Source organism: Musa acuminata, chromosome BXJ3-7, assembly GCF_036884655.1.
Source record: "Musa acuminata AAA Group cultivar baxijiao chromosome BXJ3-7, Cavendish_Baxijiao_AAA, whole genome shotgun sequence".
Taxonomy (NCBI): Eukaryota; Viridiplantae; Streptophyta; class Magnoliopsida; order Zingiberales; family Musaceae; genus Musa; species Musa acuminata.
This window is the reverse complement of record NC_088355.1, coordinates 4,638,349-4,662,475: the sequence shown is the minus strand read 5'-3', so window position 1 is coordinate 4,662,475 and position 24,127 is coordinate 4,638,349. Positions and strand designations below refer to the sequence as shown.

Here is a 24,127-nt window from a genome sequence, read left to right as displayed (position 1 = left end):
CCTCATCTTCTGCTTCTGCTTATGTGAAGATGCAGACTGCTTAATCAGCAAAATTCATGTTTGGCCTTTCTGTTGGTGATACCCCTCTCCTATTTTTGATCAGATAAATGTGGAAGCATGAGTCATTTCTTGTATCATCAAGAAGCCTTCAATCACAGTCACAGCATTCTTATGAAATGTCTAGGGTTTGAAGGATGATGGAATCCACAGAAATCAAACTATATTGCAATCCAGGCATAGTTTTGGTGCACAAGCCAAAGCATGGATCTTAATTTATAGCCATAATTCCTTTTGGAACAAGATAGATAATTGGGAAAAAAGCATGAATAAAATAAGTATGTATCATAAGGCGGTGTATAATGTTTTCTATAAGATGATGAAATCATGCATGCAAAAACACGAAGTATGCATCATAAGGTGGTGTATAATGTTTTCTATAAGATGATGAACGTATGGGTTTTATGGCTGTGGCTCTTTGTTGAGATCGATGGTATATGGTGGATGGCTTGCTTGGCTAGTCGTGTTTCCCATGGCTGCAAGCTTCTGTTGGTAATGCGCTCGCTTGTGCCCACCCAATGCCTGCCCCGATAGAAACACCTTGCCGCATAGCTCACATCGGTGCTCCCCATCCGAAGCTTTCATACGCACATCATGTGGTGGATCGATCATGGCGGCGTCATCCGCTCGCTTGGGTTCCCCCACCGATGTCCCGAACACCTGCGAGCTTTTCTTCCTGCCTTTGTTGTGGCTCACCATGTGGCCGCCCAGTGCGTGGCGGGAAGCGAACGCCTTGTTGCATGTGCCGCGAACGTATTGCCTTGTCGCGTCCTCCGCCTTCGTCTTCTTCTTCATCTCTGATGCTGTACATGTCGAAGAAGAAGAAGGTGGTGGTGGTGGTGGTCGGGGCGCCACGTCGTTCCTCCTCTCGTCTTGCTTTTGTCTGGCACGGAACTCCTCGCTCATGCGCTGGAGATGCTTGGCGGCTCGGTGTTCTTCGTCGTCGAAGTCATCGGGGTCGAGATCTGGTTTGCCTCGTCTTCCTCTGTTTCCTCTGCCCGGCCATGCTGAACCGATCAAAGGCGAAGCTGAGGCGTTCTCATCTCGGGTCGGTGGGTTTACGCCCCTCCAATTCCTCTCATGGACTCTCATGTGACCGTACAAGGACTTCATGTTCCGGAAGGACTTCCTGCAGAGCCTACAACGAGGATCATCTTCATGCTCTGCTGTTGCTTCTCGAATGTCATCATCGTGAGGCGCCATCACGGTTTGATCGCTCTCGATTCCAGGAGGCTCCGAGAAGGCTGACGTCGGTCGGCCGCGTGTTGTTGATCCATGACGTGCTGCACCGGTTGTCGGAATAACTGCGGCTGCCATGGGAACCTAGCGCAGAAAGAACAAGAACGATGCCGCCGACCAACGAAAGCAGACGCCTTAAGCTGCAGATATCAACTCCTACGCCTCTTCCGAACGTCAGTTCATCCTTGAGAACAAGCAGCACCAATGAAATAAATGCAAGATGAAGCAAAGAAAGAAGAGAGAGAGAGAGAGAGAGATTGCACCGAGATTTCGACGGTACCGCTTTGAGGTCACAGACGAAATCGGTGTAACGCGACTGTGCTCACCTAAGAAGAAGCTGCCGCTGCTGCTGTGGCTTCGTCTTCTTCTTTATAGAGCATGCCTCCTGTGATTGCAGATCGTTCGTCCAGCTTGTGACACCAATGTGTATGTTTTCACGAGTTTCTACTGCCTCCGTGGATGGAGGAGTTTCTTTGGTATTGGAGTTCTATTTTGGATCGTTGATTAGATCTTATAAAGATTCGTACAGTGATTGGTACGGCATTAATTCCCCGGCAATTCGCTCACATTCTTTATCTTCTCAATTCAAAGATTTAATTCGCTCACATTCTTATCTTCTCAACTCAAAGATTTATGTTCATAATCTCCAGTCAAATATTTATGTTCATAAGATCTAACATTCTTATCTTCTCAACTCAAAGATTTATGTTCATAATCTCAAGTCAAAGATTTATGTTCATAAGATCTAACATAGATATGATGTGCTAAACTAATATACATAGTTAATTAGACCCAACCAGTTGGAATATTATGAATTGTTGTTATTCAATTTATTAGACTTTTGAACAATCATACGTTTTATTTTGTTACCATTAATATATTTATTGCATAAGTTTTCTATTTCTATTTTTTATTTTTTTAGCTCGACATTTATGAATGGATGAATGAATCTAAATATAAATCCATTTTACAGAATAAAATATTCATGATCGAGTGTACATGTGGGTAAGCATACATCAATACAATGGCGTAATGCACACAAAATACACAAGATAAGATCTATCAGAAAATGTACATGACATTGGAGATTAAGATCATCTCATGTTACACCATCACAAGGAAGCACACATGTAGCGAATTAAGAGACAATTAAAATGAGAATTCTTTGTATTAGACACAAACAACAATAGAAGTCGACAATAATTATGAAGCTATTGCGTACGACAAAATTGGTATTTCACAGCATTGTCAAACTCTACATACAAACATCCTTCATCATCTGTTTTATTTCCCTTCCATCCGCACCTCACCTCTAATTCATGACAATGAAGGTATTCAGTATCAATTCACGAGTGATCTGTATTCAGAGCTCGCAAGACCGCCCTGTTCCCTTCCACCCCCAAACAAACAAAGCAACAAGTAGAACGAGGTATGCTTGGTGTTAGCTTGCATCCATGACCGCTGCGAAAGCCCCAGCATCTCAAGCTTCTGAAATTTTTGCCTATGCTGCGTAGCATCAGGTACGCCCAGCTCAACGTAATCGCATCCAGAGTTCAACAAAATATCCTCTTCTGGATCAAGAAAAGCAAGATCATCAAATTTTATAATGAAGAGGGTTCAACAAAAGAGATTTGCTTCCATTTCACATATTGGACTATTTCCTGATAGCTTAACCGTTTGGATTTGTGATTACTCGATCAAATCTTTAAGATGATAGTGGAGTAAGTCATGAGCTCAAATCTTATACCTATCCCCTCTTTTCCAATATTTAATATAAAAAAAATTCATACAGTACATATTCTTTATTTGGGTCTGCAACATGCAATTGAATTTAGTTCTCACATCAAGCGTAAGTCAGCTTGCTCACGAGGAGAATATTAGAGCATATAATGGGTCCTTTTCTATCAATTTAAGCTTTTGAAATTTGTTATCACCTAATTAGATAAGATGATGTATCACAAGTGTAATATGGAACGAAATGCATATTATTACGCATACAAACAGGCCTAACCAACTAGGAGAGGTGTTCCAACTTCCACAAAGTAAACTTGGGAGAAGATCATAGGTAGCAGAGAATAAAAATACAATGCTCCTTCTCGAAAGGGAACTAGTGATGGAGTTCTAGTTGGAGAAAGAGAGTTTAAAAAAACGAAATCCTGTCATGTCAAGTCTTCTTCCCTTGAAGAGAAGATCTGGAGCTAGAGAAGAAAAGGTGGTGGAGAAAGCATTTATCTTGAAAAATTAGAAATGAAACTAGTTCTTTAGGTGTCTTGTATGAGACATATGAAACTTAATTTCTTGGCTTTCCTACATATGAATCTCCCCTATAATCTAATTCCACAAAAAGTCACTGACAACTTATAGAAAGACAAAAGCATGCTTGTAAAAGATCAGGTTGTTCTTTACTCTTAAAACACCCTAAATTCAGCATGAATTATGGTTTACTAAGAACATTTAGGTAATCATTGAAGAGAACTGATGACTTTTATGAAAAAAGATGGATGATAATAGTACATACTGAACAGTTCAAAGAAAATACATTGCTTAATAAAATGTACAACTAAAACAAATCCCACTCAATTCAGACACTGATGAAATTATTTAATTATGTGTTTAATCTATAAAAATTTTAACTTTGTCTTTTTCTATAGTTGACTTGACAATTCTTGTAGGAACCTAAAAGGTTTGAGTGAAATAAAATGCATGTAAATGAAAACAACAAATCCATAAAGATTTACCCGAAGTTTTAAGTCCTGCATTGCATCTAATGACTCAGAAATGTCCAGTTGCTTCATAACTGTGGCGTGCAATACCTGAACAGAGAGTTTAAAATAAATAAATTTGACAGATGGACCAACAAATGCCCCGCACGAGCAAAACTACACTATGGATCTTAGGATATGATATGGTAAAACTAATAAAATTAGATCAATTAAGCAACATATCACACTGTCTTGGTTAAATAATGTTCTGCAACACAACAGATTTCCAAGAATACCATAATGGGAGATCTGGTAGATAAAGATGAATAAGGCAATGTACCAACATGCTATTTTGATAATAAAATCACTCCTATGATTCAGGTTATGAGTACAAGGACATTTGATAATTTTTTATTTTAACAAAATGAGAGACTCCATGAGGATGGAAAAAAGACAGGATTAGATAGGGTAATTTTATATGAATAAGCAATATTCAAAATAAAACACCTTCAGCACATGAAATAATTTGATCATATTTAATATGAGATGTGCCATTACTCTCTATTATAAAAATGCTGACAACAAAAATACAGAAATTCTAAAATATTCATCAAGAGAGACCTTCCTGTGACAAGCTGATCGAGCACACATTAAAGATGAAGGGGCTAAAACATACTACAGAGGCAGATAAAGGGGAAATGGAAACATACCCTTTTAGTCTTTTCAAGGTCAAACTCAATATGTTTTATTCGATCCCAAGATTCGAGCAGGACATGCTCTTTCTCAAAAGGAATCTCAGCATGCTTGTTTGTTAGCTCATCAAACATCATTTCTAACCTCTGAAGGCGTTCCAAACAGGGACTCAAACGATCTTCAATATTTTCCATAGATAGGCTGCACTGGGCAGCAGTATTTTGAGCATCTGAGGGATGAATGTTGCTCAGCCCTCCCTCTCTAAAACCAATAACATGAATGTATGACAGAATTTTGATTAAGAAAGCTATCAATACTCTTGCAAGCCACTGAAAAAATCTTTCTCCTGAATCCTCCCTGGTGATAGTGCGACTCCCAATGCTCAGACTATCTGAGAACAACAGATCTAAATCAAGAATCCTGAGGACCATGGGAGGGGATGAAAACCTTGTTTCTAAATCAAAGGATGTTTGCATTTAGAGCAAGCCAGCAAGCAATACCTTGTGGATTTGGTGTTGCGATGCCATATGAACTCCGTCCTTGATTTTCAAAATCCAAGATTCCTTTATTAGATTGTACTCCTCTTCTACCACAATCTATAGCTTTGTCAACCACAACAATATGGTCATCACAACTATGGTAAGCTGTTGAATCTCTTGCTCTGACCTGCATTAACCATCAAGAAAAAAATTGCAGTGCACTTGTGATCTAGCTCAAGGGGAATGAATTTTAATCTTTACCAAATAACTAAGATTAAATTTCCTATCTATCTGAATCTGTGATTGACATCCGCGCCTCACAAGAACACTTGATCAGAATGTAAACTAACACAGCACGCCAGATGACTCTCATTAGCAGCACTTTCTAGAACTATAACAGAGAAATATGCAGTTAAAAGTCATAAAAGTATAAGAAAAAGGAAAGAAATTTTGACCATGAATAAACTCTTTAGCAGTTCGGATACACAGAAACTGACAGAACCTTAAATAAATTATCATTATTGTTGCAATAGCAGATAACTGATTCACTCAAAAAACAGTTCTAAAACATAAACAATCCGTCCTTTGCTGCTTTTTCCCTTTTGCCATAATAGGTTAAAAGGGCCAGCATACCCTTTTCTGGAATGACTGATCAGGAAAATCCTTCAATACCTAATCAACTGGATTATATTATTATTATTATGAAAATGTCCAGCATCATGACCAACTTTCGTAGCAAAATATGAAAACAAAGATGAAACTTGTAGGACTTATAATGCATGGATTAAAGCATGTAGGAAACTATGGTGCCCAAATATTAAAGTATTTTTGTTGCCCTTAACGAGATCTCTTATTTCAAACTTCCTCCAGTTCATTTTATAAATGAGTATCACTTAAATTTTGTTGAAGCTTGAAATTTTGGATCCCAACCAATAAGCATTCCCAATAAAATTAAACACACAATTTCAGTACAGGAGAGTAACTCACTTCTTCACAGACTGGAGCTAAACGACTATGCTCAACAGTCCTAGAAGCAAGATCATCAACATCTGATCCAGATTCAAGTGTCCATGTACCACTACTTCTTCCCTGTCATTAATACAGACAAAAAATATAATACAGGAAGAGCATGACACAATGTATCTAAAAACATAGAGGATTTCAAGGCTTAAAGGCCACACAAATAACAACTTGCCTTCAAAAGATATGGCCCTGCGAATGCTTCATCCCCATCCGACATACGTCTAGTATGCCTAAGTGATGCTGCTTCAGCATTTTGCACAAGCTAAAATTTGAAAGATTCTGATAAGAACATTTCCCCAGTTTTTCTTGTTTAATAAAATTTAAATGGAAAACAGTAATCATTTTCAGCTATCAAGGTATTAACACCAAAATGAAAAACTATCACATGAAAGTGAGAATATCTATTGATATTGTTTATTATTCCAAAATCAGCATGATAAAAAACATGTTCCATTTCAAGCATACGTGAAATGTTCAAGTTGAATGATCCGACACAAATTAGATGAGATAAGTGCAAAAGCCAATTTGGCCAATTGTGTTCATTCAACAAAATAGAGAGCACCACTGCACAAGTAACAGTGAATATAACATGAAAGAAAACTACGGTTCAATAAGTTCATCATTGTGATACGGACTGCTTATAAATGCAGAGGAAGCTATTCTTTTAATTGATTAATGATTAATCTGAACTTAGTGGTGAAACAATGTAACCAAATGGGAAAGTAAATATCTACTTCTTTCAATAAACAAATTATACCTTCATGATGTTAGGATTATTCCAAGGTCCTTTATTGGACTTCAAACACCCTCCTTCAGCAGCGCATGTACATGAGCCACCCAAGAAATCTGGAAGTTGACTAAACATGACAAACATATGAAGTTTACTAGGCTATCAGAAAGCCAAACCATCAATTTCAATATCATGATAGAGGAGATATGATCTAACCTTGAATCAATGACTTCAAGTAATGTACCTTGGAACTTGGTTCCCAATACCTGCATGATACGATATTTATCCACATAAACTACAGCACTTTAAAAAGCAGTAAAATAAACCATTTCAATTATAAAGGAACTTACGTGTATCTTTGATGTTGTTTTTGGGTCAAGAAAACCCTTTACAGTGTTCCAGAGTAGCCTAAAACCATGACCGGCATTGACAATGAACATCTGATGTAGAGTCTGCATTTTTTACAAGTGTAGAACTTTATCTTAATACAGATAAATAAAAATAATGGATTGTCATATAAAGAAAGCCAAGTACCTCAGGGTAGTAATCTCCATCAATTTTCTGCATTTTGAGCAAGAGGTCTCTTGCTGTCTTGCTGAAATTCTTCAAGCCCTGCATCATATAGAACTAAAACTGACTCAGCGAGATCAAAACAAACAATTTTATTTTTCCTGCGACCTGAACAATTCAGTATATGCACTAAACAGTAAAATATCTTCATCTCATTTCTGTTTATATGCACATGAATAAGTACAATCTGGAAAAGAACTATCGTACCACACCATGCACATCCAAAATAGTGGTTGTTGAGTCAATATGCCTCTTTGCTGCAACTGAACATGCAGGAAACTTTTCATGAAAAGCTTTCTCAAACTCCTGGACATGATATTTTATGTACCGTTCTACAGTAGTGATATGCATAAGCTTATTTGGCTCCACTTGCCCAAGCCTCTCAATGTAAACAGGTCTTCCCTCTTTATCAACTCCATGGTAGCCTTGAGGATAATGTCGCAAAACTTCCTCCAGCTCCTCAAACATAAAATCCTTGCATCCAATAGTCACAAGTTGCTATGTGTTAGCATTCACTGATAAATTTGCATCTAGCTCAACATAGCATCTGACCTACAAGTGATGATCCTTAACATAACTGAAAAAGGTAATGGAATTCTAGAAAAGATAACTAAAGAAATTAATAATACCTAAAACTGACTGCATTAAAGTTAAAGACAAAGGAATGTGTCATATACAATGGTGAAATTTTATCCAGACACATGGGATTGATAAGCGGAAATGAAAAATATTGTAGTTCTCAAAAATAGTTGCATCTGCATTATTGCTAACATATTGCTTTTCACTGTCTGAAAATGCTCATCATCGTAGATCTAGCTTCTCACTTGTGCTCCTTGAAATACAATTTAGATGTAGGCTTTCCAGCATGATGATTTTTGCTGCCTAAGGAATAATTTTCAAGATCTGAAGAGTTCTCCTAACTAAACCCTTTAGAAATTCCACTTACATGTTCATGTAGGCATAGCAGTTATATGGTACGAATAGTAGAAGATCAATTTTTATGGTAAAGTCAATATAGCTGTAACTCTTCAAGAGAACATTCATGTGTGTGTGTGTGTGTGTGTTATATGGTACCAATAGTAGAAGATCAATTTTTATGGTAAAGTCAATATAGCTGTAACTCTTCAAGAGAACATTCATGTGTGTGTGTGTATACACACACACATAAAATGCATGTCCGATTAGCATATGTCAAGGCCCATCCCAAAAAATATATATTATTCATTTAAATAAAAATTGCAATGTGAAGTATAAAGGTAATAAGCAGTTTCTAGTATATTCAGAAGATATAGAGCCTGGAATAATCCAATTCAAACTGGAACTGCTCCCTTATAACTTTATACAGAAATAGGGAAATAGAACTAAGGTGGTAATGTTAATATAAAATTTCTGAATATCATAATGTATTTGACTATCAGCTATAAACAAATATGCTTGCATCTACTTCCATGTCAAAAATACATCAACTCGATTTTGCTTTAAGTTCAGTGGATTTGTGACATTAAAATATCTCAGAGCCATTGCAAGGCAAGACACAAGTGGCAAACGCACACAAAAAAAGAAAATTAAAGAAAAAATTCTTAAGGATGACAAAAGAAGAAGAAAGAGGAAAAATAAGAGAAACTTTAATAGTATCTTCGGCAGACTTTTCTGTTCCGTTCAAAGAAGTCAGCACCTAACAATTTTCTAGCCTCATCAACCTTTTATTGCCTATATGATTCTGAACAAGCTTATCAAGGTAACCTACCTCCAAAATTGTATCTGTCCCAAATTCCTTTCTCCAATGAAGCATATCAACCCACATCTGAACTGCTTTCTCACGGTCAAATTTTCTAGCTTTCAAAAACCTGCAAACAGAATTCCAACAACGAGCAATAAGGAAACTTTGGAATGGCAAGTTGCCTAGAAAAAGAAAATCATAAGTAAATGACAGATTACAACAAGTGCACATGCTCTTCAAATTGAAGCTTATAAGGCATTAATGAATTGAATGAAGATGTTTATCATCACACTTCAGGCAGCTAATCATACAAGCCTCAAAAAGGTTTCAATAAACATACCTTTATTACAACAAAAAATCAAACTGCTTTATAGCGAAAAATTAACCTGAGCAGTATATGATAGTCATCGTGTTTCTCTGGCAGCAACTCCCTAGAAATTAGCTCCTTGCGAAATGTGTAGACAGCACGTTCCTCTTCCACATCCCTGACATCCTCAATCGAAACAGAAGAAGTCCTGTGAACATCCTTCCTCTTCCCTCGTTTCTTGAGAGAGTGGGTGAACCGTGAAGAAGCACTTAACGCCTTTTTCTTTAAAGCTCCTATGGTCAATCTTCTTCTTTCATCCTCAGAGTTCTCCACATCTGATCTCCTTTCTTTTCTGTCTTCCAAAATATGCAGACCTTCCATGCCTTCAACACAACAAAATAAAGTAAGGTGCGGCTCTAGCATCACCACATATTCTCGGAAACCGAGAAAGACATCAGAAACAATGTATCTTCAGTTTCTTCGACATATTAAATGACTTAGCTATAAACATCTAAAAAGAAAATGAAGAAGAAGAAGGTATTGATATTATTACGATTCCTCAGAACTTACTCATGGAACAAATGAAACCACTAGACTGCGCACTGATTCAATATGCAGCTTAAAAATTAAACTAAAGGGGAAAAAAATAAAAGATGAATCGCGTGGTGAGGTACTCAGTACCTATTCACCTCGCAAGAAAATCAACAAGTTAAAACGCCACTAAATTTAAAAGATTCCTTTTTTTTTTTTTGGAGAAAAGCCAAAGAGAGAAACGACAGTTCAACGACCTGCATTTGTGTCAATAGAGTAAAACCCAGGAAAGAAAATAAGGAAGGCGTCCTCAAGATCAAATCCTACGAACCCATCGTCCAAAAGAGCTATCAAGAAGCCGCTTGAGGACTCCCTCTAGACGCAAATCACACACCCCAAACCTGTGAAGCAGAGAACTACGTTCGTTCGACGTGGAGAGAGCGACCACCGATTTAACGATCTCCGAATCACAAATAACAAGATAGAGAGAGAGAGAGAGAGAGCACCAAGGCGGAGGTCGACGAGGATTCCTCTACCGACAACAACGAGATGATGATTCCCGAGCAAGATGGAATAGAGAAGAAATTCCACCCTCCTTGATCTAAATGGAATATGTTCTTCTCGTCCTCCTCCTCTCTCGACAGCGATTGGAAACGGAAGAGAACGGCACCCGAAAATACACTAAATGTCAAATAAATAGATGAAATGCTTGCGAAGGTTCCCGCACTGCTCTCCCTCTCCTGTACTCTTGTTATAAATATATTTTATGGTACAACAAAATGACAGTCATGCCCTTGTAGCTGATATTGTTAGTTAACTGTCATTTGATGGAAATAACTGTAAGATTTTATTATGTTTTTTAAATGGAAATTAACAGAGGAAAAATAAGGGTAAACAAATAACGGAGTAAATGGGAAGCATGCAAAACGGCGCTTTCGGCCGGGTCGCGAGGTGGGCGGCCGCCGAGGGGACAAGAAAAGATCGGCGATCCAGGGGAGACAACGGACGAGGACTACGGCGCGGCTTTTTCTTCGTCGTTGCTTTTTCTTTTCTGAAGACTATCTTTTTTCTTGTCTCGCTTTGGGGAATTTTTAGGCGCAGTGTTATGTCTGATCGGACTCCGAATAATAGGAAAGAAATGGAGAAATAAATGGCTATTTTATTGGATGCGTCAAAAAGCGTGCCGCTTTACAGGCTGTTGCGTACCCCCACAGCAAAAGATGATGATGATGATGATGATATTAGATGAATGTGAGGTATTTTTATTATTTTTCTTTTTCCTTGCGTGGGACATGTATTAGCTTTCTTTTCTTTTTTTTTTTATAGAGGACAGGTTGGTGCTCGAATATCGTATAAACTAAAATTAAATTATAGGTGGTGAGAATAACACACCTCGACTCGCATCAGGGCATCGGGCGAGCCACGCTTATCTTGTTGGCGAGACCAAGAAAGCAGGCTGTGGCCCTCGTTCTGGGGATGTGTTTTCTGTGGCACGCCTCTCTGCCTCTGGTGGAGAGAGGACCGGCTGTCGAGCTCGAGTCAGGGGTCTCGGAAGGAAGACCTGGTGGTGGCGCTGTGATCCCGAGGGGGACCCACCATGGAGGGGAAGAAGAACACAGCCGTCGGTGGACTTCCCCTGTGACGCTGTTCGATGTTGGAACAGCCGGTGGCCTCGTCTTCCTCCCGTGGCGGTCAGCCGAGCGATCTTTGACCGACGCTGCTCTTCGGCTTCGGCTGCTACTAGCAACCACTTTGGTCCCACCGTACCTCCAGGGCCCACATTGTTAAGTTCGCAGTCATGTGCCACCCACTTGTAGCTGTCTCCGGCAAGGAGCTGTTGTTGGGTAGGAGTGGGTTCACCGTAGCCGGGGTCGGCGGAGTGTAGCCCAACCACCCACGGCTATTTGCTGCTTCATCTAAAAACCGTCCACCGAATTGAAGCCCGCCCTGTCATATTCCATTAAAGCTTCAGAACTAAGATACATCTCTAAAGAAACTCGCAGAATATAATCATGGACACATTTCATCATTTGATATCCAAATCCATTTCGTTTACCAACTCGATATCATTGCAAAACACATACAAGTATTGGTCAAATGCCTCGTGAGTTGCCTTGAAGGACAAAGCACATCATGCATAGTGGTGCCTACAACTCTGTTCTTCAAGATGTTTGGGTCATGCATGGACCACCTCCCCATCAAAAACTAAAAGCGAGAATGATTAAAAATGTGAATCATCAAGGGTATAGCATGATTAAAAAGATGAACCGTCAAGGGTGTAAAGACAGCTTCAATATGATAACGTGGTCGATAAAGAAGAACATGGCCTTTCAGATCAAGCATGAAGTGCATAAGCAAAGCTAACATGGGGATGGGTCTACCTTAAGCGATGCTCGTGGTCAAATCTTGCAGGTAGAGAGCATGATAGTGGACCATCTCAGAGGGGATAGCCTGTGTACTTCGGAGTAGACAGCAAGCAACTCAGGAAGCAGCAAAGAAGGTCCTGCCAAATTGTCAAAGGGATCCTCCTGCTCGAGAGTCACATGCATTGCTTCCGGCTTACACCACAGCAGCCATAATTTATATTGCAGGACTTATTGAGATGCAGAGAATGAAGCCTGGGTACCTGACAGAAGAAGCAAGTTCCACCCTTAAATTGGGGAGACGCTAAAATGAATCTCTTGAGACAGGATCAGGAAGTTCATCCTCAAACGAGAGACTCTGCCATGCAGCACCCACCATACGAGAGTCTGACAGCAATCTGTCCTAATACGCCGCAGCATCAGGTAAGACCGGGAAACCTCCTGCCTGCATTTAAACACATCTTCGGTGGCTAAGGAACAAGCATAAGGTATTCACAGCCAAATGTTAGGGAAGCAAAACTCCAAAAAGATTGGCATAACAATCTGACACAACAGTGCTTTACGAGAGAGAAGCAGAATCCCTAGAATGGGGACATGAAAAATTGACACAGCAGGGTTTCACGAGAGAACTGTTCACATACTAGATCAGCTCCACTTTGTGCGATCAGCAGATGCAAGCAAGAAATACGTCAAGGCTGTTCTGCCAAGATGCTTCTGATGAGAAATAGGCCTCCGTTTCTTTTATGCATCAAATATTTCTGCCAAGTCATATAGTACTGCAGCAGGGCAAGAACCTTTCCTATTGTACACTTACAATTGTGTTGAAACCACTACTATCTAGAGATAATGGCCAACAGGCGACCATGATTGGCTGATGGTTATGATGTGGGAATTGATGATCACAGTTAAAAGCACAATTGAAGTGGATGGGTCAAAGTTCCTACTGCGTTTAACTTTAATACGAGAACTAGACATGGCAGCACAACAGATTAAACAAATGAAGAAGCCAAAATCAAGAATCAATCACTTCTTTGGCTGACATGGGATGCTAAATCCCCGGGTCAATTCCTAAGCTGCTGTGATTAACCATAGAGTAGAGCACCTCCTGTCTGAGCTGTGAATTTGTGCGGGCATCTCATGAATTGCTGAGACTCTATGAGCTGAAAAATCACATAATAATTATTCACCCTCCAGCATGGCTTTTCTCTCGTCAAGCTATCCTTGATGAACAGCAACTTGCATGAATCCTTCATAATTCGCTTCCTGAATCATTCCCAAATTGTTCATTGAAGATTGAAGCGCTTGATGCATCAAATTGCCCTCTGCCAGCTAGGAACACTGAGCATGGCTGCTGGAAATCTGAGCCTGAACTTGACTCCAGGATATGCTGAGCAGGCACTAAGTCTGTAGTTTCATGCCCTGGGAACCGCTGCCTCTTCACCCTCTCATGCTTTGGACTCTCTAAAGGGGAGGAAACACGGCAAGTGGAGTCAGGAGTCAGGGGCTTGCTAGCAGCTTTGTCTTGAACTGGGGAAACTGAAGTTGGCGCAGGAGCCGGAGGGTCAGTCTTGTCATCAGAGTTTAAGCAATTATCATTACTGTAGGCATAAATGCCTACTCCAGGTGGTTCAGCCGGCTCCCCACTGAGCCGCTGATGCTCCTCAATAATCTTCTTAAGATACTTGCTTTGGGCTTCTATTCTTAGCTGCAGTTGCCTTTGTACCTGTCAAAATTTTCAAAATCCAGGTCAGAAAAGCTCCCTGTCACAACTCATGGGCTTCTACCTAGCAGATTGTATCAGAATTGTAGGTTAGATAAAAATGTGGGATTATTGTAAAAGTTTCATCAGAAGAATCAGTATAATATTCAATTCATACAAGTTGTTCTGAAGTTTAACGGCCAAAACAAATAAAACCATCAGCCAAATCCCAACCATAACAAACCTGGTTTCTTGCATTTGTATCTGAACAAGTTTTTTCTTTTTTTCTCGCATAGAATAGCAACAGTGGCATCAGAACAAAAGCAAATCATAATGGTAAAACCAACCAGCAAGAAGCTCAATTTCCAGAAAGGAAGGGAGCAACAACGATTACAAAAACAAATCACAGTTCTACCAAAGGGGCAAACAAAATGTACTGTCCGTTGGCAATGACATGATTCTCATAAACAAGAATCAATTAGGGATAATGGATTAGTAGAAGCAGTGTCAATTTGGGCATAATGAATTATTAAGGATTGAAAATCTGGTATCATCAACTGCGTATGATGATCTGCATGGGAATTAATATGTAGGTGAACCTTGAGCAATTAATTATATTGTAATGTAGGTGAACCTTGAGAAATTAATTATATTGTAGGTCATAGAATCATGATAAACTGTCTTGTATGCCTGACAGTTAACTTTGAAATATCAAAAATGAATTTATCAAAATATTACATCTGATCTTCATAAAATTCAGGACTATCACAGACAGGAGTCAGTAAGATGAGAGAAAGAAAGATTCAAGCATTTTTCAAAACAAATAAATCAATGGAAAGAAAGATCATTATAGTTGCCATGTAAGGCTATATATGCATCGGAAAGTAATCAGGCATACAAGATGCAACTCCTAGTAATTCAAGTACTCAAAATATTTTATTTCATTTATATTATTGATTCAATTTGTTAAAACAAATGCCACCATAGAAATATCAAATATATTATTGAAGTTGATTGTACCCTTGCTGATCAATACTCTGATGTCAGCCCAGTAAAAGTGTAATAGCCTAATTTTTAATTAGGTGATAATTTCATTTCTTAAGTGAACCTAGGGTTAGGGTTAAACCTCTCTCCGTTTATTTATAGCTGGCATCCTCTCTTCTTGTGGGATAGATTATGAACATCGAGGAAGAAGGAAAGGAGACGCTAGGGCATTAACCTACAAAAATCCAAGTCCGATTCCTTAACTTCCCTACATCCTCCTCATTTTTCTTTTTTCATACTAATATCCTTTTCATGTTTGATTGATGTTCTCTTGCTATGGCAAAACTACATGAATCTATGTCAAAGCAAAAACAATAATATGTTCATTTTCTATCGTAAAACTGCATATATTTGATTCTCCTGACCTTGTAGTGCAAGAACTAAGTCTCATTTGTGAGTTATAAATCATAAATTGTATATCATGTATATGCATGCCTAGAGATAAAATTATTTTGGTGTTGATTTCATAGGATTTTAATGGATTTCTAGATCCTTTAAATAAATAAATAAAAAATTTCATGTTCTCTAAGAGTTTGGCAAGTAACATTTGGAATTATATTATCTAGCTATCTATATTTTACTATTAATCATTTAACTATTAAAACAGGAAAGGGCTAATTGGTATGTCTTTACATCACCGTTGACTTGGTCTTGTGTTTATACAACATTGATCTCTCTTGGGTTAAAACACAAATAAAGGAAGAAATTTTGTCTCTGTAACAACACAAAAAAAACTACAGATTTGTTTGAATGTAGAATGGCATCGAGAGCAAGGATGGTAGGACTATTCGAGGTGAAGTTAGATTTGATAATTGTCATTATTATCATAAATGTATTAATTTAAAAAATATATACGTCTCTATGAAAGGATTTTAGTTCAGGCACTGACTGATCTTCTCAAGAGCCGATTTACGTCAATTAAGGGCGTGACAGCCAAAGCAATGATTTTAAGGACCTGAATGATTATGGGATCCGATACCTTTACTAGGATTCTAGACTTGTCTTGCAAAAGAAAATATAACGTTAGAGTGATATAATGGAAGCATAATTAGTGAAATTTATAGGCCCAAATTTTTTTAAATAGGAGGAATTGTAATACCCTAATTTTAATAAGGGAAAAATTGATAATTTATTTTACAAGTGAACCTAATGTTAGGGTTAAACCCTCTCTCCCTTTATTTATAATTGTCATCCCCTTCTCTCATGGGAGAGAGCACAGCCATATAAGGAAGGAGATGAGATGCTAAGGCATTGACCTACATATGTTCAAGGTAGGGATCCAAGTTCTAAACTTTCCTATATCCTCCTTTTATTGTCCATGTTAATATCCTTTTTTATGTCTGATTGATGTTCTCTTGCTATGGCAAAATTGCATGAATCTAATTGACATAGATTACTTTCACATAAATTCATGCAGTTTTGTTAGAGCAAGTGAACATCAATTAAACAAAAAAATGATATTAATATAGAAAAAAAAAAGATGTAGGAAAGTTCAAGACTCAAATCCCCACTTTAGACTTTTGTAGGTCGACACCCTACATCGCCACTCCTCATTCCCCGATGGTCATGCTCTCTCCCACGAGGGGCTGACAACTATAAATAAAGGGAGAGGGGGCTTAACCCTAACCCTATGTTCACTTATAAAATAAATTTATTAATTTACTCCTAATTAAAATTAGGATATTATAATTCTTGCCTCTTTAAAAAAAAATGGTCTTGCAAATTTCTCTAATTATGCTTCCACTGTATCCCTCTAACTTTAGATTTTTTTCTTTTAACAAAACAAATCTAAAACCTTAGGAAAGGCAATTGATCTCATGATCATTCAGGTCTCTCAAAGTCATTATGTTAATACCATCTTTGTCATGCCCTGAACTGACCTAAATCAATTCCTGCAAAGATTAACCCATGCCTAAATTAAAATCCTTTCACAAAGCCATATAATTTCTTTTAAATTAATATATTTATTATAATAATGATAATTATCAAATCCATTTCTTCTCGAATAATCCTCCGGCTCTCGCTCTCGATACCACACTATCTTCAAACAAATATGTAATTTTTTGTGTGTTGTTATACGGGGACAGAACTCGTTACTTTATTTGTATTTTGACCCAATAAAGATTAATGTTCTAGAAGCAAAAGACCAAGTGAGCAATGATATAAAACAGAGTAATTAACTCTTTCATGTTTTTATAGTTAAATGATTAATAATAAAATATAGATAGCTAGGTCATGTAATTTCAAACGTCACTAGCTAAAGTCTTTGAAAACATAAAAGAATTTTTTTATTTAAAGAGTCTAGGAATCCATTAAAATCCTATGAAATCACTAGCAAAATAATTTTGTGTCAAGGCATACATATATATGATATACAATTTATGAAATACAATTAATTCTTGCACTACAAGATTAGGAGAATCAAATATATGTAATTCTACCATAGTGTTTTTGCTTTGGCATAAATTCATGCAGTTTTTAATAGCCAAGAGAATGCCAATCAAATATGAAAAGGATATTAACATGGAAAAACGAGGATGTCGGAAAGTTAAGGACTTAGTTCCTTACCTTGGACTTATGTAGGTCAATGCACTAAAGACTCCTCTCCTCCTTCCTCGATGGCCACACTCTCTCCCACGAGAGGGGATGGCAGCTATAAATAAAGGGAGAGAGGTTTAACTCTAAACCTAGGTTCACTTATAAATGAAATTATCAATTTACCCCTAATTGAAATTAGGGTATTACAAAAAAAAAGCGATATAACTTGGCACTGCAAAAATGATTTCACAATATGTGATGTTAATTAACATAGAACATTATATACAACATTATCTTAAGAGCAAGGTTCGCAATACCGTACCGTACCGGTATTTCGATCTGGACTCGGTACCGGTACGGTATGGTATACCGAGCGGTATACCCAGGTGTACCGAGCGGTACACTCAGGTGTGCCGAGTACTGTAGCACTGCTACAGTGCTGCAGTGTACTGGCCAGCATCATGCACATAAAACAAAGACGATGCAGAAGAAAGAATCTCGATGCATCACTTCATTTAATGTGTAGTTTGTTAAATAAAACCTCCACTTCTTTCCACAAATCAACATGTTTCTTTGTGGTATCTGTTCAAGTGTATTTAGTTAAAAATATACAAGTTTTCTTCAACATAGTAGCCTTTCCAAAGCCATATACTGCATCAACTTCGAAATATTACGACCGAATCTGCTGATGTATATAACACAAATTTTTTTTCAGTACAAACAAGTAACAACCGCTTTTGCACAATCAACATATTTAAGTTACAAAAATACACAATTCACCTCTAATTGTTCATGAAGCCGCTTTTGCACCTCCATCTGTAACCTGAGTGCTTCAGTCATTTGCATTCCACTGAGACATCAAAAGCTAAGTCGGTTTAGCATGATGGCAAACTAATGAAACTTTTTATCAAGGAAATGATAACTTAAATGAGAGCTAGAAAGAAATCAGCATAAAAAAAAAAGAAGAATGATCGTTTGTTTTCAAATGTATGCTATGCACCAAAAAGCCCCAGAACTTTATCTACTATAACAAATTAAAAGGGGAGCCTAGTGCACAAGGCTCCCACTAATGCGGAGTTCAAAGATAGTCAATTTAAGCAGTCTTGCTCTTGCAATCAGAGAGATTGTTTCTATGGCTCAAATTCCAATAAACTAGGTTGCTAAGGAGCAATATTCCTTGACGCCAAGACTCATCTTCTAAAATATAAAGAAGACAAATTTATATTGATTTCAGAAATTGGAAAATACGTCAAGACTCACTTTTGTCATGACCCAGCCGAATGGGATAACTGATCTATCATCTTTGTTGAACCAGAATTATTGGCTCAAAATACTTATGCCCAAGTTAATATTAGTATATCTTTTTTAAGTCATTTTCAGTTTTAGTCCACTTTTGATACGGGATTAAATCGAGAGGTCACAATGCTTCCACGTAAAGACTTGAGGCCCTCGTCAAGCACCAACATAGCTCGCACCAATATATAATTCGTCAAATCTTATCATGGTGCATGTGAAGCCTAGCCCAATGATGGCTCCAACATATCCACTCCCCATACCCAAAACTAGGTCGGCTCTGACATAATTTATTATGATCCGACCTAATGAGATAACCAACCTATTAACTTTGTTGAGCCTAAACGACTGGCACAAAATGCTTGGGCCCAAGTAAATAATAATATACCTATCAGAGTTACTGTTATAAGTCGATCTAAAGTTTTAGCCCACTTCCGATGTGCAGGTGGGGTGTCACAACTTCGATACTAGAGTGAACCTAATACATAACTTTTATGTAGCTGTGTTATAAAAAATGAATACCACACCGTTTCTGCTAAAGCTACTTTAAATGCAAGTACAACAAAGTTTCACTTAAGCTTCTAACTAAGTTGCCACAAGAACTACAATGACAACATCAAGCCATACAGATGCTACTACTTGAAGTTGGCAACAAATATCAGTTGTTGAGCTCTATTGAAGACAATATCACTAGGTCCTCATAAGTACTATCCAAATTCCAAAAAGAAGATTCAAGTGGCCACTTGTTACTCTAAAATCTCTATAAATATCGCTTTACTCTTGCAGCTTTCCTGTGTCCTTAACTGAGACAAATAACCAGGGGAGCTAATTAACAATGACAAATCTTGAGAAAATTATAATCTTTATAAGAGCGTATGAATAGAAATATAACAGAGAAAGCAAAAGAAAGTACATGAACTATGTGAAATACGTGCTTAATAGATATCCATAGTCCTGTATACTTCTTTGGTAATTCATGAACAGTTCATTTTTATTTGTGCTGAATAATTATAGTGGTTCAGGCAAAGTTAAATTTTCAGAGCATTTTCTCTGCCATTGAAGAGACATGCTTCCTGGACAACGAGTTATATTTTTACTCTTGGCTGTGTCCCTTTAGACAACCAGAATCCCAAAACTAAATCTTATCCTTACAATAATTATAAACAAGTCTATCTGCCACCAAGATGTACTGCTCTTGCCATGGTTCTTTAGTTAAAAACATGGGAACAGTTAATGCATGCACAACATGCTTTCTTTGTAACCAAAAGCAAACTTATGGAATAATCTCCAGTTATCTGCAACAATTACTAGTGTCTAAGCAACAATTGTGTTTTGCTTAACTGGGTCATAAAAGACAGACTTACGAGGAGTTTTCAGGTCTCATAGTATGGTCACCAGAATCCTTATTTTCAGACTTAGCACCTACATGGAAAAGAAAACTGTAAAATCAAAACCAAGCCCATGCATCAGTTTCATAATTGTCTGCACAAGGAGAATATGGTTCCCACTTTCAGCAATCAATAAATAACCAAACTCAATAAAATTTCTCTAATAAGTTTTCAGAATACCTACCATCAGCTGATGAATCAGGGATATAATTTGCAAGCCTGTATTTCTGGGTGCACCATCAGAACTGAAATTAGTCAATGCAACAATATGAAAAAAGAAACTCTAAGAAGAGAAAACATCTAGAAGTACCTGTAAGTGGCTCTTTATATGGTATATAGTTAGTCCTGATACACCCATGATTCTAAGAACTCCTTTCGGAGTTGCTCCTGTCATAGGCAAGCAAATTTAGATAGTGTTGAATAGAATTACCTAAGCAGATAAAACAACATGCTATGTCATTTAGCATAACTGAGAAACTTTTTTGCTTAGCCGTTCACTGATTCTTCAACAAATGTACCAAGCATAACTTTGTTTACAAGAAAACACATTATTAATTATACCAAGATCTATTAAGTTTTGATTTTCTCTCAAATGTTTGCAAAAAGAACCAAGAAGATTAACAAGTTCAAAGAGGATGGTGAAACTATAACTGAAAACAAATTACTGGAATCCTGCTACAGACCACAATCATATATAAAAGGTACCCTCACCAATATATTATGGGCACTAATGGGTTTTACATTGGAAAGAAAAATGTAACAACAGTTGGCCCATCCACTAGAAATTAATTACTCCAACTAGAGAATTATTCATTCAGAAACTAAATTTTCATAACAAAAGCATTATGATTTTCAAGCTGCCTATAGATGAAACTAAACACATCAAAACACCTCAGTTATGATAAAGAAACTTATACTACATGATATCACAGGATCAATAACCTGAATCCTTATTATCATTAGGTCATCTCCATTACATTATTCCATGCACAACAAAAAGAGTATATAAAAGGAACTTGCAATTTGTTTGTCTTTTAAAGAAGATGAATATGAAAGGCATTGCACTGTTAGCAGCCTATGTAGGAAAAAAAAATGCATGGGAGAAACATCTTCTGTGTCATCCCATAATTTCAAGAGGAAGCCAGATAACCATGCACTTACTATCTGGTCCACCAAGCTGTGTCACAGCATCTACAAAACGGTCATGAAGCTCATTGGTCCACCGTAAACGTTGTCTTGATGCCAAATTAGGATTCCCAGGATCGTTCCTTCCACTATTCGAGAACACAACATTGTCACTCAGTTCTAAGTGTTGGTCATGAGCAAGTGAATTCTTGCCGTTTGGACTTATACTTGAGACTGCTTTGGATTGATACATTTCTCATCATCTATGAAAACAATTACAAAGTAACAGCAACAGTTATATAGCACTTACTAGCTGATTTGCAAAACTCTGAGAGTAGAAATATCAAACTTAGACTTTACATATATGTGATAATAATCAGATTAAGGCATTATAGTAGTGTTAAATGCCATTCGTTAGACAACAAAACTAGGAAATTAGACTAAAAGAGATAAGGTGGAAGCCCTGCAAAGCAAAAAGTTAATCATTGTGTATTCACAAAAGATCTTGGAGCATCCATAACATGAATTATTATTCCTCAAAATCCAGCTGATCTCCCTACGATAATTTCCATATCAACTTAGATTAATTGTGATAAAATAAACATGATCCTTGAGTATAAGAGACTGGTCATACACTAATATCTTTAGCTCCTATCTTAATGAGATACTTTAAAAGACTACTCTATATGGAGTCTTTCAATTTAAGCTTAACTGTGAAATGCCCCCACAAAACAGAGATCAAAGACAGAAAAACACTGATAAAGCTGGAAAACAAATAAAACATTATCACGTTTATATAAAACCATCTCAAAGTTGCTCAAGAACTATTAGAAATAACAATTTTCACAGCATGATTGCAAATAGGATTACCTGTGGTATGTGGATCCTTGTTCCAAACAGGATATGCAACCACGAAAATGAAATGAAAAAAACAGTCTTTCAATGCGACTTACTGAACTATATTTCAGCTATACCCAGAATTTGCAAGTTCTCGGTAACACGAAACAAATAGGCTCTGGCAAGATAACTTATCAGTTTATGATTTTTCAGAAATAAAAACCTATAACCGAATGTTATTGATATTAATTGATTAAATATACTCTAATAACTTATAGTTCTGGTAGATTCAGTCATTGACTTGGTGATTCTTCCCATTTCTAAATCAACTACAGATGTCAGTAGGCCAAGATTATTGCTCTATAGTACCTCGCATAACAAACATAGGTTGAAAACATAAGATTTAAGTCACATATTATTGTTAGAGTGGTAGTGATTACATAGTAATATCCTCGACAACGAAAACGTCTATGTTTGTTCAGTATCTAAAAATTCTGGTGCTTTTCATTAACAGTTGTTGTTTTATAGTTTACAAAGAAACCAAAAAGATCAACATCAAATTGAAGTAGAAACAATTACCTTACACTCCACAGGAATATATTAAAAGATAGCTGGTAAGGGTTAAAGTACCCAATCAACCTAATCAAATAGCAGCAAAAATCCTCTGGGGGTCCACTAACAGTTTAGCGATGGGGAAAAAAAGATCAACTCACGGAACCTCGATTACCTTCCCTCTCAAAGAAACTATTTTGAGCTCGAACGGTCTCCAAACCCTCTGAAAACTACCACAGTTTAAAGAGCCAACAATCTCCATCCATGCGTCAAAACTCATGCCTCCAGAAAGTCCCAAGTTCCATAAACTAAATAATAGCCCTAGTGACCAGAAAAATGAACCCTAGAGATGGCTCAATTAATCTCATTCCCCGTCAACTCTCCTACCGTGCAGGATCAACACAAGCCGATCGAGAGCCACGAACCAATTAATGCACCCAAATCAACAAAGAAGAGAGATATATTTATTACCTAGATTGACAAGTCGCTAAATCGCCCCCAATTCCCGACTCCAGCAGGATTGAAGACACTATCGCCAGCGAACCCACTGCAATCGGGAGCGTGAACTGACTGAAAAATAGCAGAAACGAGCAAATTGAGATAAACATGGAACAATCAATAGCCATAGAGACCGAATCTTTTTGGCGGAGATCGAGAAATCATGAGGGAGGACTTGTCGTAAATCGAGTTTTCGTTGCACTCGCTTACCCCCGCTCAGAGATTGGTCGGGCTTCCGCCGGTCCGAGGGCTCGCGATCGCTCCCTAAAACGACCTTTATAGTTGCCCGCGGGCAGACCCCGAGGGCTGCCCAACCGGGATGCGGCCGATCCGTCTCGAGACTGTCTTGTATCGGAGATCCTCAAATAGCATACGTGGCATCTTCTTGGCCACAGGATCCACCCTGTATCCACTCGATTGTTCGTGGTGTTTTAGGATCTTTCCTCTCTTCCTTATTTCGTATTAAGAACATATCGTTCGAGATAAATTGATTATTTTTTTATGCCTTATGACACCAAAATAATAAGAAAAAATTGTATTAATTGATGATTGTGAGACTCCAATTCTTAATTTCTTCCCAACCTTCTCTTGAATGGAGATAGATGTGTGGTCAAACAACACACAAGGAATGAAGATGTGTGATCAAACAACACATGTGATCTATCTTCCCATACATTCGATGCAGATGTGTGATCAAACAAACAACAATAAAATATTAGGAATGAAGAACATGGCTGGT

General features: G+C 37.6%; 3 protein-coding genes across 13 annotated transcripts; all 3 read right to left on the bottom strand.

Moving 5' to 3' along the window:
- Window positions 1-459: 459 nt before the first annotated feature.
- LOC135643740 (zinc finger protein ZAT2-like) lies at window positions 460-1,374 on the bottom strand. Its single transcript, XM_065161077.1, has one exon. The coding sequence runs from the start codon at window positions 1,372-1,374 to the stop codon at window positions 460-462; it is 915 nt and encodes a 304-aa protein (XP_065017149.1).
- A 1,066-nt stretch (window positions 1,375-2,440) lies between these two features.
- Window positions 2,441-13,122, bottom strand: LOC135642992 (phosphatidylinositol/phosphatidylcholine transfer protein SFH13-like). 8 transcript variants are annotated; one of them, XM_065159480.1, is made up of 17 exons: window positions 13,056-13,122; window positions 12,791-12,859; window positions 12,433-12,677; window positions 11,444-11,998; window positions 9,600-9,903; window positions 9,241-9,340; window positions 7,701-7,967; window positions 7,458-7,535; window positions 7,274-7,375; window positions 7,140-7,189; window positions 6,951-7,050; window positions 6,366-6,455; window positions 6,158-6,259; window positions 5,192-5,357; window positions 4,709-5,097; window positions 4,035-4,109; window positions 2,441-2,867 (listed from the first exon to the last, which is right to left on the bottom strand). In XM_065159480.1, the coding sequence occupies exons 5-17, from the start codon at window positions 9,899-9,901 to the stop codon at window positions 2,850-2,852; spliced, it is 1,839 nt and encodes a 612-aa protein (XP_065015552.1). In that variant the 5' UTR covers window positions 9,902-9,903; window positions 11,444-11,998; window positions 12,433-12,677; window positions 12,791-12,859; window positions 13,056-13,122; the 3' UTR covers window positions 2,441-2,849. The 8 variants fall into 8 exon arrangements, with proteins under 8 accessions (XP_065015552.1, XP_065015551.1, XP_065015550.1 ...); XM_065159479.1 differs by lacking the exon at window positions 13,056-13,122 and adding an exon at window positions 12,136-12,256 and having other exon boundaries at window positions 12,433-12,579; window positions 12,678-12,817; XM_065159478.1 differs by lacking the exon at window positions 13,056-13,122 and having other exon boundaries at window positions 12,433-12,579; window positions 12,678-12,817.
- A 290-nt stretch (window positions 13,123-13,412) lies between these two features.
- On the bottom strand, window positions 13,413-23,705 carry LOC103990482 (myb family transcription factor PHL7). Of its 4 annotated transcripts, none has more exons than XM_065159486.1 (8): window positions 23,599-23,705; window positions 23,362-23,460; window positions 21,538-21,650; window positions 20,687-20,763; window positions 20,561-20,603; window positions 20,353-20,410; window positions 18,476-18,545; window positions 13,413-14,137 (listed from the first exon to the last, which is right to left on the bottom strand). In XM_065159486.1, the coding sequence occupies exons 4-8, from the start codon at window positions 20,732-20,734 to the stop codon at window positions 13,664-13,666; spliced, it is 693 nt and encodes a 230-aa protein (XP_065015558.1). In that variant the 5' UTR covers window positions 20,735-20,763; window positions 21,538-21,650; window positions 23,362-23,460; window positions 23,599-23,705; the 3' UTR covers window positions 13,413-13,663. The 4 variants fall into 4 exon arrangements, with proteins under 4 accessions (XP_065015558.1, XP_009407916.2, XP_065015556.1 ...); XM_009409641.3 differs by having other exon boundaries at window positions 21,538-21,764; window positions 23,599-23,636; XM_065159485.1 differs by lacking the exon at window positions 23,599-23,705 and adding an exon at window positions 17,726-17,810 and having other exon boundaries at window positions 13,999-14,137; window positions 23,362-23,516.
- Between the last annotated feature and the right edge of the window lie 422 nt (window positions 23,706-24,127).

Coding starts and splice junctions, on each gene's coding strand:
- LOC135643740 (XM_065161077.1), bottom strand. CDS start 1,374: ATGGCAGCCGCAGTTATTCCGACAACCGGTGCAGCACGTCATGGATCA.
- LOC135642992 (XM_065159476.1), bottom strand. Junction 9,341..9,599: donor GACTATCATATACTGCTCAG/GTTAATTTTTCG, acceptor TTCTGTTTGCAG/GTTTTTGAAAGCTAGAAAAT. Junction 7,536..7,700: donor TTTTGGATGTGCATGGTGTG/GTACGATAGTTC, acceptor TATATGATGCAG/GGCTTGAAGAATTTCAGCAA.
- LOC103990482 (XM_009409641.3), bottom strand. CDS start 21,754: ATGTATCAATCCAAAGCAGTCTCAAGTATAAGTCCAAACGGCAAGAAT. Junction 20,604..20,686: donor ATATAAAGAGCCACTTACAG/GTACTTCTAGAT, acceptor TGGTGCACCCAG/AAATACAGGCTTGCAAATTA. Junction 20,411..20,560: donor CCCTGATTCATCAGCTGATG/GTAGGTATTCTG, acceptor TTTTCCATGTAG/GTGCTAAGTCTGAAAATAAG.